At 55.5% G+C, this 16,978-nt stretch overlaps 1 protein-coding gene across 2 annotated transcripts in view; it reads right to left on the minus strand.

The window, feature by feature from the left end:
* Positions 1-16,978, minus strand: part of LOC116955884 (uncharacterized) — a 64,006-nt gene continuing 47,028 nt past the window's right edge. Inside the window, exons 2-7 of one of the 2 annotated variants that reach the window (XM_032977213.2) lie at positions 9,026-9,234; positions 8,066-8,102; positions 7,168-7,403; positions 6,377-6,613; positions 3,978-4,166; positions 1-3,491 (exon numbers count right to left, since the gene is read on the minus strand). In XM_032977213.2, coding sequence (XP_032833104.2) covers positions 3,324-3,491; positions 3,978-4,166; positions 6,377-6,613; positions 7,168-7,403; positions 8,066-8,102; positions 9,026-9,234 — 1,076 coding nt within the window. In that variant the 3' untranslated portion in view covers positions 1-3,323. The remainder of the gene's footprint in view (positions 3,492-3,977; positions 4,167-6,376; positions 6,614-7,167; positions 7,404-8,065; positions 8,103-9,025; positions 9,235-16,978) is intronic. The other variant, XM_032977214.2, reaches the window with a different exon arrangement.

Below are 16,978 nucleotides of genomic sequence, written 5' to 3' on the forward strand. Positions count from 1 at the left end.
CATCGACATTTTCATAGCCAGTTGTCCATTTGTGAGGTATATCCCTAACTAGCGACGCAACTTGCAAGCGAATACAAAAACTAAATTTAAACGGACCACATGCATGACGTTATTTGTGTACTCTTTGAAACCACATTGTTTACGAGTTTATAAAAAGGTCTTTTTAGATTGTTCTAGGTTCCCATTTTACAATTTTTTTTCATCATCGTCATTTTATTGCTGGCAGATTCGTACAACATGACCATACACCAATGGCTCTCGCGTGCGACGACTTCACGCACATTTATCAATCACCTCGCGTACCACCACCCCCAATAGGGGTCCCACCACGTAGCCTCCCCACCTGAGAAGCACACCGAGTTACACGACCCTCCCCCCCCGCCTTCAATCCGCTGCTGGATGAAGGCACCACCACTTAGCCGCTTTGCTCTGTAGGACCGCCATCTCGTTGGCTCAACATTGCGCCAACGTTGGTTTTTAACTGCTGGACTCACGTTGGTCTGAACGTTGGCATGTAGTTGGAACCACTAGGCCAAGGTTAGTTCAACGTTGGGATATGGTTTGAACCGATAGACCAACGTTAGCATGTGGTTGTAACGGCGAGACCGACGTTGGTCCAACGTTGGTCCAACGTTGGTATGTGGCAAGAACCGCTAGGCCAAAGTTGGCATGGGGTTGGAACCGCGAGACCAACGCTGGGCCCACTTGCCTCCGCAGCGCAACCGATTGGCTGATAGCGATGATCCACTACATGGAGTCTGGCTCCGCGTGGCTTCGCGTGGCTCCGCAAGTCTCCCACTCGAATCACATTCCTGTTATCTTTGTGCTCTGGTCTGGCTCTGTGAGCCACAGGTTGTACAAAACGCTTGATATATATACCTTTCTCATTTAAACTTAAACCACAACTTTAAAAAACAACACGAAATTAAAATATATATAAAATCATCCGAATCCATATTTGTAAAAAGCCGACGAGATTGCCACGTTTTCACAGGCATCATAGTCCATATGTGCCGGTTTATCGACCGGATATGTCGGTCACATTCAGATTGATACATTGGCCACACGAATACCATCCTTACATCTATGGAATCGTGCCAATCTTTTGATATACGGTATATATCAGTCAGATTCTGGTTGATAGACCGGCCATGTGTAAATAATAACGATGATGATGATACTACTATCCGCGTAAACTTGGTTGCTGCTTTAGCGGCAGTGTGTGACCAGAATTTGTTGACATGAAAAACGACCATGGACCGCGTGGCCTAACTCTGGAGAGAAAACAAACATCATTGCATCGACTATGAAATCCTATGCTTTAAATATTATATTCCAAAATCCCTTTTATGTACATAAAAAAGTATTCCCTTCAGAACCGGGGTGGGGAAACTACACCCCACAACTTCATGCGGCCTACACGAGGCCTATGGGCCTTCATGAGACTTTTGGCCTATGCGAGGCCTGGGGGGGGGTGACACGAGGCCTATGGCCTACACGAGACCTATGGGTCTACACGAGACCTATGGGTCTACACGAGGCCTATGGGCCTACACGAGACCTATGGGCCTACACGAGGCCTATGGGCCTACACGAGGCCTATGGGTCTACACGAGGCCTATGGGTCTACACGAGGCCTATGGGTCTACACGAGGCCTATGGGTCTACACGAGGCCTATGGGTCTACACGAGGCCTATGGGTCTACACGAGACCTATGGGTCTAAACGAGGCCTATGGGTCTACACGAGGCCTATGAGTCTACACGTCATCAGCAGCATTAGCAGAAGCAGAAAACCTCTCAGCCTTCTAAAGACAGCCTTCTAAAAAAGGATGTTTCTCTTCAAAGGAATGCTGTCTCTGGTGTAGGTCAATCAGTTTCAAATACAATACATAATATATTATCAGTTTCTTTGCATGTTCACCACAAGTACCGTGTGTGGTTAATGCAGATGTTTCCTTGCAAAAGGTGTCTATTTGGTGTCTGAACATCTTAACACCTGTTTTATTGACAGAATGAGTAAAATCTATTTTTATTTTTCATAACGAGCAAATTGTTCGCAGAACCTATATCAGTTGTTAAGCGAGACGCTGCCCGTGTAATGTCTATAAAATAAAAGTCTACGTTCGGTCAGGCCACGTGTGGTGGGGGTAAAGCGGCGGTAACTCGCACGCCCTCTTCGAGATTCTCCCACACCCCCTGTTATGTACACAGAAGAACCACCAGCACCACCGTCACCACCACCACCCCCCCCCCCCCCCCGGCTGCTGCTGCTCTTGCCAGATGGGCAACTGCAGGGGCTTGCTCCTTTAAGCTTCCACCACAATATATATTTTAAAAGTATATCTAAATCACATTTTAAGACTTTATTCACCCACTCTACCCCACACACGCACGTCTTTAACCCCACAAGTAAACATCCCGAAATGTGAATTAATTAACAATCGTTACATAATTTTTAGAAATAATAATTATATTAAAATTCATAAACGCCATAGGGAAGTATATGGGTGGATCTTTGTACAATGGTTTGGATGTCTACAATGGGGGAGAGTGTCATACCTGGAGTTCATCCCCTAGGGTTCACAGTGGTTTGGATATCTAACATGGGTGGAGTGTTGTATATGGAATTCATCCCCTGGGGTTCAGTGGTTTTGATGCCTACAATAGGGGAGGGTCATATCTGAAGTTCATCCAGTGGGGTTCACAGTGGTTTGGATGTCTCAATAGGGGGAGTATTGTAGCTGGAGTTCATGCAGTGGGGTTCACAGTGGTTTGGATGTCTCAATAGGAGGAGCATTGTATCTGAAGTTCATCCAGTGGGGTTCACAGTGGTTTGGATGTCTCAATAGGGGGAGTATTGTAGCTGGAGTTCATGCAGTGGGGATCACAGTGGATGTGCATCTTGACAGTAGATGGTGGCAGTTGTTGATATATGTTGAGTGTGTGTTGAACCTCTTTCGCACCACCGTACGTAGCCAACCGTGCTAATTGCAGGTGCGGGGGAAAAGGACAAAAAAACTGTCGGATGATGCGTCAACACCACAGCCGCTGTCATCGTTACCACCATCGTTGTCATCACCAACAGCACCATCATCAACACCACCAACATTATCACCACCACCATCACCATAATCAAAGGCACCATAATAGTGCGTCTAATGCAGCTGCTGGTCCCGATTCTGCTGCTGCTGCTGATGTTGTTTGTGTGTCTGATGTAGCAGCTGCTGCTGCTGATGATGATGATAGTTGTGCTCGTCGGGTTTGCTGCTTCTGCTAATGCTGCAGCTGCTGCAGCCGACGCCGAGACAGGAGAACCCTCGCTCAATGAGGAGGTGGATGAGGAGGCGGAGGAGGTGGCGGTTGCTGCTGCGTCCCGGTTGAGCCGAGCATCCACTGCTCCTCCGCAGAGTCGCCCGGAAGGTCTGGCGAGCTCTGACCTTCGACCCCCGTGAAGCCATAGCCAGTGCTGATTGCTCCAAATATGTAGCCCTAGAGGAGGAGGAGGATACATCAGCATCAGAATAAGGGACTCCTCTACGTATGAACGAGACGGGGAGAGAGAGACACGGGGACAGAGAGACGCACACGGGGAGAGAGAGACAGAGTGAGTTAGCGAGCAAGTGATGAAGACTGTGATGGTACTGCTGATGATGACGCTGATTATATTGATGCTGCTGCTACTGATGCTGCTGCTGACACTGCTGATGCTACTGCTGCTGCCGATGCTGCTACTGATGACACTGCTGCTGATGATGACGCTAGTGACGACGCTGATAATGAAGCTGCTGGTGATGCTGCTGGTGATGCTGCTGGTGATGCTGCTCCTGCTGCTGCTGGTGATGCTGCTGGTGATGCTGCTGGTGATGCTGCTCCTGCTGCTGCTGGTGATGCTGCTCCTGCTGCTGCTGGTGATGCTGCTCCTGCTGCTGCTGGTGATGCTGCTGGTGATGCTGCTGGTGATGCTGCTCGCCTCACCTCGGGCAGCGTCTCCCTGCCCGCGTCCGCGTGGCCGACGCTCAGGTCCAGGAGGCCATCGTGGACCTCCCCCTGGGGGCTGTAGGCGGATGGGCCCCCCCCACTCAGGAACCCCTCGAATCCGGCGTAGGGGGCCCCCAGGCCGACCCGGGCGGACGCGCTGTACAGGGGCGCCTCGAACACGCGCGCCTGCACGCACGGACACGGGAATGACAGATTGTGTAGCCTGTGACGCACTGTTGGGGCAAGTGCTGTTAAGCGAGCAGCATCTATGAAGGTGATGGTGCTGCTGCCGATGATGGTGGTGGTGTTGATGATGATGGTGGTGATGTTGATGATGGTGGTGGTGTTGATGAAGATGGTGGTGGTGTTGGTGATGATGGTGGTGGTGTTGGTGATGATGGTGGTGGTGTTGGTGATGATGGTGGTGGTGTTGGTGATGATGGTGGTGGTGTTGGTGATGATGGTGGTGGTGTTGATGAAGATGGTGGTGGTGTTGATGAAGATGGTGTTGATGAAGATGGTGGTGGTGTTGATGATGATGGTGGTGGTGTTGGTGATGATGGTGGTGGTGTTGATGAAGATGGTGGTGGTGTTGATGAAGATGGTGGTGGTGTTGATGAAGATGGTGGTGGTGTTGATGATAATGATGGTGGTGGTGTTGATGATAATGATGGTGGTGGTGTTGATGATAATGATGGTGGTGGTGTTGATGATAATGATGGTGGTGGTGTTGATGATAATGATGGTGGTGGTGTTGATGATAATGATGGTGGTGGTGTTGATGATAATGATGGTGGTGGTGTTGATGATGGTGGTGGTGTTGATGAAGATGGTGGTGTTGATGAAGATGGTGGTGGTGTTGATGAAGATGATGGTTGTGTTATAGATGATGATGGTGGTGTTGATGATGGAGCCACTGCCTCATTAATCCGCGCAAATAAACAACTACGACACTCTCGATTCTCCGTGCTCATGACGTGGAGGATGGGCGCAGATTATTAAAAAATCACGGGGATAAAAAAAAAGGTCTATCTGCCAACAACCGCCAATGCAGGTAAACATGTAAGTTAAGAAAGTTGAGTTTCCTAATGAACAAAGCAAACATTTGTAGTAAAGAATGTATTGATCTCGTTTAATTAGTCCATATACAATGCATTCTAGCAATGTATTTATAATATAATTATTCGTAATTTGATTGTTATGCTGAGTGTCTGCTGAGTGGATGATTACAGAGCTGCAGCCAATCAACATCCATCAAACTCAGCCCACTAAGTGGATGATTACAGAGCCGCAGCCAATCAACAGCAATCAAACTCGGCTCACTGAGTGGATGATTACAGAGCCGCAGCCAATCAACATCAATCAAACTCAAGCCCACCGAGTAGATGATTACAGAGCCGCAGCCAATCAACATCCATCAAACTCAGTCCACTAAGTGGATGATTACAGAGCCGCAGCCAATCAACATCAATCAAATTCAGCCCACTGAGTAGATGATTACAGAGCCGCAGCCAATCAACATCAATATTTTTTCTTTTCAAGTGAAAGACTTAAGGACTGACCTCCAACACCATCTCCTCCTTATAAGAATAGGTTTTTACCCTTTTTGGCAATAAAACTGTTGTGTTAAGATGTTTAAACACCAAACAGAAACCTCTTTGCAAGGAATCCTGTCTGCATTAACCGCACGTACTTGTGGTGAACATGCAAACATAAAACGATGCTCTGGCAGTACATGATGATGCGTTGTCTTTGAAACCGATTGGTACACACAAGAGACAGCTTCCTTTAGAGCCTCGTCTCACTAACAGCGTTAGAGACCAGAGGACAATGCCAAGAGGCGAACAGCACAAAGACAATGCCACTATCAGGGCATTGAGAGCTCGGGGCGGGCAGCTCCATCATGAGACCTCCCATCTCCTCCTTTACTGCTGTGCTTTTGGCTCATGTTGACTTTCGCCAGTAAGACATCAATCAGTGAGCGAGGGCTGCCACACATTTAAAACCACTGGGGGGTTTGACAGCAGGCCGACGACGATGACGTCGACGACGATGACAATGACGATGATGACAATGACGACGATGACAATGACGATGACGATGACGATGACAATGACGAGGACAATGACGATGACGAGGACAATGACGATGACGAGGACAATGACGATGACGAGGACAATGACGATGACGAGGACAATGACGATGACAAGGACAATGACGAGGACAATGACGAGGACAATGACGAGGACAATGACGAGGACAATGACGAGGACAATGACGAGGACAATGACGAGGACGAGGGGTGTTCTCACTCTTTGTGTACTGTCAGGGAGGGCCGCACTGAAGGCCACACCAGGGGCCGCCAGTGACCTTGGCAATGAAGAATGCCGCCTTACCGTGTAGGTGGTTCCGCTGTTGATCGGCCCCTCCTGGTGGAGGCTGTGCAGGTTGTGGGCGAGGTGGTGGTGGTTGTGGTGGCTGTTGTGGTGGTGGTGGTTGTTGTCCAGCCCTTGGTCGAGATTGGCCGAGTGGAAGGCCGGGAACTGCGAGAGGCCGTAGGGAGGCCCCGCTGACTCCACCAGGCCAACCTCGCCTATGTAGGCCGCAGGCTGCTCGCAGTACTGGAAGGCGATCTGGGGAGGGGTTAATTTAGAAGACGGAGAGGATTAGCCGGACGATGGCGGCGGCGGCGGCGGTGCTAGGGAGCGATGGGGCAGTGGTCAGCGCGCTGCTACGCTACAAACCTGGCAAAGGCCCGAGTTGGATTCCCGATCGCGGCCACCAACAGCTTCTGAGTGCTCGCTAACGGCACTTGCCCCAACAGCCCATTGAGGCTACGCCGGGGGGGGTCGTGGGGCTTGCCCCTAGGTCGACTCAGCCTCAAATTGAGCACCTGGTGCGGTGTGTAAACACCAGCACTGGCGGAGACAAAGGCGGGTGGGCGTGCTGGACAACACCGCACCGATAGGCGTCCCCCTCCACAGCTGCTCGCTCCCAGCACTTGACCCCCAAGGAGCCCGGTAAAGCCTACACAGGGGGGGGGTACTTTTGTCTTTGTGTGTGAGGGCCCCCCCCGGGGGGGAGGAGGAGGGGAAGGAGGACGACGAGGAGGAGGAAAATGGAGGGGGAGGACGACGAGGAGGAGGAAAATGGAGGGGGAGGAGGAGGATGAGGAGGAGGGGATCACCTCTGGAGGCAGGCAGTCGGCGTAGTGGGTGGGCGTGAGTCCGGGCGTGAGTCCGGGCGTCCCCCCGGGGCACGGCTGAGTTCCGTACAACGCCCCCTCGGCCATGGCGGCGCCCCCACCCGGGTGGTGAGGGTGGTGGTGAGGGTGGTGGTGAGGGTGAGGCTGGTGGTGAGGGTGGTGGTGAGGGTGGTGGTGAGGGTGGTGGGGACAGTGGGCAGCCTGTGGGGTGGGCCGGTCTGCGGGGTGGAGGGCGACATCACAGCGGGCACGGGCAGAGGGCAGGGTTAGAGGGCGGGGTCGAGGGTGGGGTCAGAGGGTGGGGGGTCAGAGAGTGGGGGGTCAGAGGGCATGGTCAGGGCGGGGTCAGAGAGCGGAGTCAGATGGTGGGTTCAAAGGGCGGGGTCAGAGGGCGGGGTCAGAGGGTGGGGTCAGAGTGTGGGGGGTCAGAGGGTGGGAGGTCAGAGGGCATGGTCAGAGGGTGGGGTCAGAGTGTGGGGGGGTCAGAGTGTGGGGGGGTCAGAGGGCATGGTCAGAGTGTGGGGTGGTCAGAGGGCCGACTCCTCCGCTGGTTTCCACCGAGTGTGCCGGTGCAGCAGGCTTCCTCGTCTTCCCGCCGACTTCTCGTTGCTTCTCTCCGCTCTCATATCCACTCGACTGTCTCGGCTCTGATTTATGCTTCGGTGGGGAGACAAAGGCGGCCGGGCGCGGTGTTTGTTGCACCAAGGCCCCCATCCGGGCGCCGTGCCGGCCTTTGTAGGCGCCAGCTCGATACTCGCTCGCAGCACTTGCCCCAGCGGGCTCTGTATACCGCACGGGTGAGCTTTGTCTGTGTCTGCGTGTCTGCGTGCACTCCTGCGGATGGTTGTTTGGCAATGAATTATGAAGATAATGGCCTCACCTCGGAAGTCTGCGCAGTAATTCAGAGAATCTTGCGCCTGAAATGAAAGGAACATTGCCCGAGTTTAGTGAGCGACTGGTTTCGTGAGTGATGGCCGAGTTGGTGGGTGGGTGAGTTGGTGGGTGAGTGAGTGAGTGGGTGGGTGAGTGGGTGGGTGAGTGAGTGAGTGAGTGGGTGGGTGAGTGAGTGGGTGAGTGAGCGTGCGAGTGAGTGGGTGAGTGAGTGGGTGAGTGATTGAGTGAGTGGGTGAGTGGGTGAGTGAGTGGGTGAGTGAGTGAGTGGGTGAGTGAGTGAGTGGGTGATTGGGTGAGTGAGTGGGTGAGTTAGTGAGTGAGTGGGTGAGTGAGTTGGTGGGTGAGTGAGTGAGTTAGTGAGTGGGTGGCTGAGTGAGTTGGTGAGTGGGTGAGTGGGTGATTGGGTGAGTGAGTGGGTGAGTGAGTGAGTGGGTGATTAGGTGAGTGAGTGAGTGGGTGAGTGGGTGATTGGGTGAGTGAGTGAGTGGGTGAGTTAGTGAGTGAGTGGGTGAGTGAGTTGGTGGGTGAGTGAGTGAGTTAGTGAGTGGGTGGCTGAGTGAGTTGGTGAGTGGGTGAGTGGGTGATTGGGTGAGTGAGTGGGTGAGTGAGTGAGTGGGTGATTGGGTGAGTGAGTGAGTGGGTGAGTGAGTGGGTGATTGGGTGAGCGTGTGAGTGAGTGGCGAGCGCGTTAAGCTACGAACCCAGCCCCCCCCCCCCCCGAGTTCGATTCCCGCTCACAGCCACCAAAATCAGTGAACATTATCTGAACCGGTCTTGGGCCTCGCCTAGGTCGACTCGGCCGCAAATGGCAGTGTAAACACCGCCGGGGAGACAAAGGCGTCCGGGCCGTTTTTTACGGTCACTCCTCCCCGCTCCTGTGCCTTTTCCGGCCTTCGTAGGCGCTCCTCGCTAAGCAGAACTTGCCTCACCGGCCTGCGTGAGCTACCTCAGGGGGGACCTTTGTCTGTGCGGCAGCTACCACGTGGCGGTGCGGTTGGCGTGCGGCCGCCGCGGGGGCCTTCCGGTGGCCCCCCGGGCCTCTGCGGCCGCTGCTGTGGCCCCCCTCCTCCCGCACGGCCGCCAGCAGCTCCTTGACGGTGTTGCGGACTCGCACGCCCTGGTAGACGCGGCGCGGCGGTGCGGGGCGCGGAGCTCCTGCGTGGCGACAACACGCACAGGCACATACACACATACAGGTACATACACAGGTACACACACACACAGGTACACACACACACAGGTACACACACACACAGGTACACACACACACAGGTACACACACACACACAGGTACACACACACACACAGGTACACACACACACAGGTACACACACACACACACACAGGTACATACACACACACACACAGGTACATACACACACACACAGGTACATACACACACACGTACATACACACACAGGTACATACACACACAGGTACACACACACACGTACACACACACACGTACACACACACACACAGGTACACACACACGCAGGTACACACACACGCAGGTACACACACACACAGGTACACACACACAGGTACACACACACGCACAGGTACACACACACACGCACAGGTACACACACAGGCACACACACACGCACAGGTACACACACACACGCACAGGTACACACACAGGTACACACACACACACACACGTACACACACACACACAGGTACACACACAAACACAGGTACACACACAAACACAGGTACACACACAAACACACACACACAGGTACACAAAGATCCCCCGTATAGCCTTAACAGACTGTAGGGGCAAGTGCTGTTAGCGAGCACCTATGAAGGCCGGGACGGTACACGAGGGGGTGGGTGGCCAGCACCACGCCCGACCGCCTTTGTCTCCCCAGTGGCAATGTTTTTATCCACCGCACTAGGTACTCATTTGAGGCTGAGTCGACCTAGGGGAGGCCCAGGACCGGTTCAGATAATCGTCACTGATGTTGGGCGTGAGCGGGAATCGAACCCGGGTCGCCAGGTTCATAGCGCAGCGCGCTAACCGCTACACTATCGCTCCCCACTCAGGTACACAAAGATCCCCCGTATAGCCTTAACAGACTGTAGGGGCAAGGTACACACACACACGCACAGGTACACACACACACGCACAGGTACACACACAGGTACACACACACACACAGGTACACACACACACACACGTACACACACACACACAGGTACACACACAAACACAGGTACACACACAAACACAGGTACACACACACACACACAGGTACACACACACACACGTACACACACACACACACAGGTACACACACAAACACAGGTACACACACAAACACAGGTACACACACAAACACAGGTACACACACACACACACAGGTACACACACACACACAGGTACACACACACAGGTACACACACACATGTACACACACGCGTAGTACACACACACAGCTCTGTGGCACACGAGGGGGTGTATGGGTGGGGTGATCAGCGCGGTGTACAGGCAGCGTGGTCACCACCACCACCACCAGACTTTCTCTTTCGCGGGGGTTCTGCATCATCTCGCGCAGAGAGCTTCCCCCGGAACGCGAGGAGTTTGAGAGGCGCGAGGAGTTTGAGAGGCGCGAGGAGTTTGAGAGGAGTTTGAGAGGCGCGAGGAGTTTGAGAGGCGCGAGGAGTTTGAGGAGTTTGAGAGGCGCGAGGAGTTTGAGAGGCACGAGGAGTTTGAGGAGTTTGAGGAGTTTGAGGAGTTTGAGAGGCGCGAGGAGTTTGAGAGGCGCGAGGAGTTTGAGGAGTTTGAAAGGCGCGAGGAGTTTGAGGAGTTTGAGAGGTGCGAGGAGTTTGAGAAGTGAGAGGAGTTTGAGGCGCGAGGAGTTTGAGAGGCGCGAGGAGTTTGAGGAGTTTGAGAGGCGCGAGGAGTTTGAGGAGTTTGAGAGGCGCGAGGAGTTTGAGGAGTTTGAGAGGCGCGAGGAGTTTGAGAGGCGCGAGGAGTTTGAGAGGAGTTTGAGTTCGGCTCCGGCGCGTGCAGCGAGCGACGACCGAGGAGAAATTTTGCCCGACCCCAGGCGGGAGCGGTGGCGCGGGGGGTCAGCGGCCACGTCGCCACACCACGGCACGGCACCCGGCATGGCACGGCACTCGGCACGACACCACGCCACGACATCGGCACGGCACGGCACCGGCACGGCACGGCACCTGGCACGACACCGGCACGACACCGGCACGGCACGACACCACGCCACGACACCGGCACGGCACGGCACGACACCGGCACAACACGCCACTCGGCACGACACCGGCACGGCACGACACCACGCCACGACACCGGCACGGCACGGCACGACACCGGCACAACACGCCACTCGGCACGACACCGGCACGGCACCGGCACGGCACCACGGAACGACACCGGCACGGCACGGCACGACATCGGCACGGCACCCGAGTTGGACTCTGCGGTCGCGGCTAGCGAGCGATGCATCGGCACCAGTTCCTGGGCTGTCTACGCAGGCCCGAGATCGACTCGGCCTTGACGAATACCCGCTGCTGTGTGGTGGAAGTGAGCGGTGGGCGAGTGACGAGTGGCGAGTGAGCAGTGGGTGAGTGAGTGGGCGAGTGGCGAGTGAGTGGCGAGTGAGCGGTGGGTGAGTGAGCGGTGGGTGAGTGAGCAGTGGGTGAGTGAGTGAGTGGGTGAGTGCCAGAGGCTGGACAAGAGATGGAGTGATGGGTGTGTTGGTGAGTGAGTGGGTGAGTGGGTGGGTGAGTGGGTGAGTGGGTGAGTGAGTCGGTGAGTGACCAGTGGGTGAGTGAGCAGTGGGTGAGTGAGTGAGTGAGTGCCAGAGGCTGAACAAGAGATGGAGTGATGGGTGTGTTGGTGAGTGAGTGGGTGAGTGAGTGGGTGAGTGGGTGAGTGAGTGGGTGAGTGGGTGAGTGAGTGGGTGAGTGTGTGGGTGAGTGAGTGAGTGAGTGGGTGAGTGAGCGAGTGAGTGGGTGAGTGAGCGAGTGAGTGAGTGAGTGGGTGAGTGAGTGAGTGGGTGAGTGAGTGAATCAGCGGTGAGTGCAGATGGAGGAGACGACAAGGAAATGAAACTGTGTTAGACATTGACACAACGTTGGAGCGTCTGGGCAACAGATGATGTTGATGTTGACGATGCTGATCATGCTGATGATGACGATGTTGATGCTCATGCTGATGCTGACGATGGTGACGATGCTGATGATGATTATAGTGACGATGCTGACGATGATGATAGTGACGATGCTGATGATTTGTTTTCATTCCTGACGATCGCCGAGATGTGGCGATGCGTAGCGACAGCGCTGGAGGGAGGCGCTGCTGACGACGCACAGACAAAGGTGCCCCACACCGCCCAGGTAGCCGCCAACCCACCGTTGGGTCAAGTGCCTCGCTTCTCCCCCCCCTAGATCGACTCGACCTCAAAAACCGAGTACCCGGCGCGATGCGGAGGCATCGGCTCTACGGGGGGGGGGGGGGGGGGGAGACAAAGGCGGCCGGGCTTGGTGGGACTGCCCCAGTTGACGTTCTTGGTAGGGGCTGCTGCTGCTGCTGCCTGTCACAGGGCCCACACGGTGTGGGATCTTTGTCTGTGTTGTGCAAAGTACACCTAGCCTGGCACGAGTCGCCGTGGTGACGTCACCGCCCACTTGGTGTGCGTGGGAGCGGTGGCGCAGCGGTTAGCGCGCTCCGCCGCTGAACCCTCCGCTCCCCGCGAATGGCACTTGCCCCCAGCGTGCTGTTGAAGGCTACACGGGGGACCTTTGTCTGTTGTGCAGCGGCGCGGGCACTGCGAGCCGAGTTCGATCCCCGCTCACGGCCGCCGCCGACGGCGAGCGGTGACGGATTATCCGAACCGGCACGGGGCCTCCCCTAGGTCGACTGGGCCTCAACAGACAAAGTCGCACAGACGCAAAGTCACACAGACGCACGGACACAAAGTCGCACAGACACAAAGTCGCACAGACACACGGACACAAAGTCGCACAGACAGAAAGTCGCACAGACACAGACACAAAGTCGCACAGACACAGACACAAAGTCACACAGACACACAGACACCAAGTCGCACAGACACAGAGACACAAAGTCGCACAGACACAAAGTCACACAGACACACAGACACAAAGTCACACAGACACAAAGTCACAGACACAAAGTCGCACAGACACAAAGTCACACAGACACACAAAGTCACACAGACACACAGACACACAGACACAAAGTCGCACAGACACAGACACAAAGTCACACAGACACACAGACACACAGACACAAAGTCACACAGACACAAAGTCACACAGACACAAAGTCACAGACACAAAGTCGCACAGACACAAAGTCACACAGACACACAAAGTCACACAGACACACAGACACACAGACACAAAGTCGCACAGACACAGACACAAAGTCACACAGACACACAGACACAAAGTCGCACAGACACAAAGTCGCCCAGACACAAAGTCACACAGACACAAAGTCACACAGACACAAAGTCGCACAGACACAGACACAAAGTCACACAGACACAAAGTCACACAGACGCACAGACATAAAGTCGCACAGACACAAAGTCGCACAGACACACAGACACACACACACAAAGTCACACAGACACAAAGTCACACAGACACAAAGTCACACAGACGCACAGACACAAAACCACACAGACACAAAGTCGCACAGACACACAGACACAAAGTCGCACAGACACACAAAGTCACACACACACAAAGTCACACAGACACTTGAACCTGGGGTGAGGCTCGCGGTTCACTCCCAGGCGAGGGGGGGTACACGAGGGGTGACGTGGGGGTCGGGGTGACAGGAGTGGTGACGGGGTGGGGGTGACACGGGGGCGGGGGGTTTCCTATAAGTGGTCGCATGGCTGCTTGCAGTAGCACCACCACGAGCAGCAGCAGCAGCGAAAGCAAAAACACCTCGCGTCGACTCGACAGAGAGAGGGGGGGAGAGGGGGAGGAGGGGGAAGTGAGAGAAGGAGATAGAGAGGGGGAGAGAGAGGAGTGGGGAGAGAGAGAGAGGGGGAGAGAGAGGAGTGGGGAGAGAGGGGAGAGAAAGAGAGAGAATCAGGGACCTAATTGCGGTGTCCCAGAGGTCGGGCATCCCAATCGCGTTTCTGGCCCTTGACCAGGAAAAGGCTTTTGACAGAATGGACCACCACAAGTACCTGCTGGGAACCCTCAACACCTTTGGTTTTGGGGATGACTTTGTCCGAACGATCCGCCTACTCTACACCGAGGCGGAGTGCGTGATCAAGGCCAACGACGCCCTCACTGCCCCGGTCAAATTCGAGCGAGGAGTGAGACAGGGATGCCCATTGTCGGGCCAACTTCATGCCCTGGCATTCGACCCTTTCCCGAGTCTCATCAGGCGGAGACTCAGCGGCCCGGTGCTCAGGGAACCAAGCGTCAAGTTGGTCCTGACGGCGTACGCCGACGACGTCCTCCTCATCATCCTGCGCTCCCCTGGATGATGTCGCCCTGCTGCACGAGTGCCAGGAGGTCTTTTCGAAGGCCTCCTCATCAAAAATTTACTGAGAAAAGTGCAGCGGCCTGCTGGTTGGGACATGACCGAGTGTCCCGAGAAGGTAAAAGCCATCAATTGGAGCACAACATCGCTGCTGCACCACCTGGGGGTGTTCCTGGGACCAGAGGAGGAACCACCGCAGAGGAACTGAGTTGAGCTGGAGTAGAAGGTGAAGGAGCGGCTGGGCACCTGGAGTTGCCTGTGCAAGTTCCTCACCTTCGGGACAAAGACGTTGGTGGTGAACCAGCTGGTGACGTCCATGCTGTGGCACCGACTCTTCTCCCTGCACCCCCCCCATGAGCCTCGTCAACGCACTTCAGAAGCGAGTCCTCGACTTCTTCTGGTCGGGTGGAGGACACCGGGTCGCGGCTGGGGTCCTGGCCCTGCCACTGGACGAGGGCGGTCACGGGCCGGTGTGCGTGCGGAGTCAGCCGGCCACCTTCCGACTGCAGGCAGCGCAAAAGTTCCTGAACGCCGCCCCTGCACCGGCCTGGAGCGTCACGGCCTCCTTCCTCCTGAAACAGCTGGGGGGTCTGCAGTGCTCCAAGCAACTATTCTACATGGACCTGCAGGGCCTCCCACTGGGACAGCTGCCACCCTTCTACAGGAGCGTCCTGCAGACGTGGAGCTCCCTCGCCGTCAGGAGGCTGAACCAACCGCGATCGGTCGAGGATCTGGTCTTCGAACCGATCCTCAGGAACCCGCAGACAAAGCTGCCATCCACCACCGCCGCCACCCCAGGCATGGAGAGGCGCCTCGCCAACGCGCGGCTCACCAGGATGGGAGATCTGGTGGAGCCTGAAACACGGGGCCGGTGGCACGGACCGGCAGGCATGGCCGCAAAGACAGGGGGGCTGCAGTCGCTCCGGGTGGCTGCCCGGATCCTGGCCGAAGCCAAGGGGGAAATCTCAGCGGCAGCGGGGAGAACGCCCCCCATCGGCGTTGGGGATGACGAGGCCCCTCTCGGTCCCCCTCCACCGGAGCTCTCAGTCGTGCCGCTGCATCGCCAGTGCCGACAAACGAAGGCGGATCACGACCTGTGCCGGCTGGAAGACCTGCCGGAGGTGGCCTTCGCAAATGTAAAGGGGAAGGTGCTCTATTCCTACATGGTCCGGTTTCACCAACAGGACACCCTGAGGAGCCACAAGGACTATGCCTGGAGGAAAGCCCTGCCCTGCGTCTCTCCGGAGAGGCCTCGCTGGAGGCAACTCTACTCCAGCCCGACGTACAACCGCATCGGCCACCTCAGCTGGAGCATCGCCCACGGCACCGTCACCACCGACGCCTCCCCGGCGCGCTTCACCGACACGTCCCCGGAGTGCCGGTTCTGCGGTAAAATGGAGACGGTGGCGCACCAATACGTGGAGTGCAAGAGCCTGGACTTGCTGTTCAAGGTCCTGAGAAACATCCTCCTAAGGTTCAGCCTCCACTTCTCCCCGACGGTCCTCATCTTTGTATACCCGAAGGGCGATGGACCCCAACATCTTCAGGGGCTGGTCAACGTGCTCGTCGGCCATGCCAAGCTCGCCATATACAGGGCGAGGAAGGTGGCCCTGGAGGGGCAACGTCCGGCCAGCAGCCTGGGCATCTTCCGTGCTCTGGTCGGAGCCAGGGTGTGGCCGGAGTTCCGCCGTGCACGGCTGACCCACGCCGTGCCGGCCATCAAGGAGCAGTGGGCGCTGGAGGAGGCCGTGTGCTCGGTGGCAGAAGACGGTAGAGAGCTCTGCATGCAGATCTAAGCTACCCGTCGGAGGCCGTTTGACTGTGGGAAGGGCTGGGTGCAGATGCAGCACTTGTCGTAGTTTAAAACATTTCTTTTACAAATATTACATAGAAAACAGGGGGAACACAGACATAGAGTAGAGAGAGAGGGGGTAGAGAGAGTGCGTAGAGAGAGGGAAGGTGTAAGAAGGAGAGCAGAGCGTGAAGTCTTTTGTGAAATATTTCATTAAAAAGGGGGGGGGGTCTACATAAAGCAAAGCATTGAAAAAAAACCGAAATGATGAAAGATGCAAAGTGCCGACTACACCGAGCATCTTTTTGTTTCCTCTGATCGTACGAAAAGAGAGAGATGGCGAGAGAGACAGAGTGGGGAGAGGTAGGTAGTGAGAGAGAGAGAAGGGGAGAGATATGGGGGGGGAGAGAGAGGGGCCAAACTCGCGGGGCGACTCGCTGCCAATGCGAGTTCACGCCTCGCGTGCCCACTCACTCACACTCACACAGAGAGACAAAGGTCCCCCGTATATTGTAGCCTTAAAATAATGTTGGGGCGAGTGCTGTTGGTAGCGAGGCGCAGCAGAAGCGCCTATGAAGGCCACCGGCACTGCGGCACATGAG

The sequence above is a fragment of the Petromyzon marinus genome, chromosome 62, assembly GCF_048934315.1.
Source record: "Petromyzon marinus isolate PM22_M1 ecotype Great Lakes invasive population chromosome 62, UKy_Petmar_22M1.pri1.0, whole genome shotgun sequence".
In the NCBI taxonomy this organism is placed as follows: domain Eukaryota; kingdom Metazoa; phylum Chordata; class Hyperoartia; order Petromyzontiformes; family Petromyzontidae; genus Petromyzon; species Petromyzon marinus.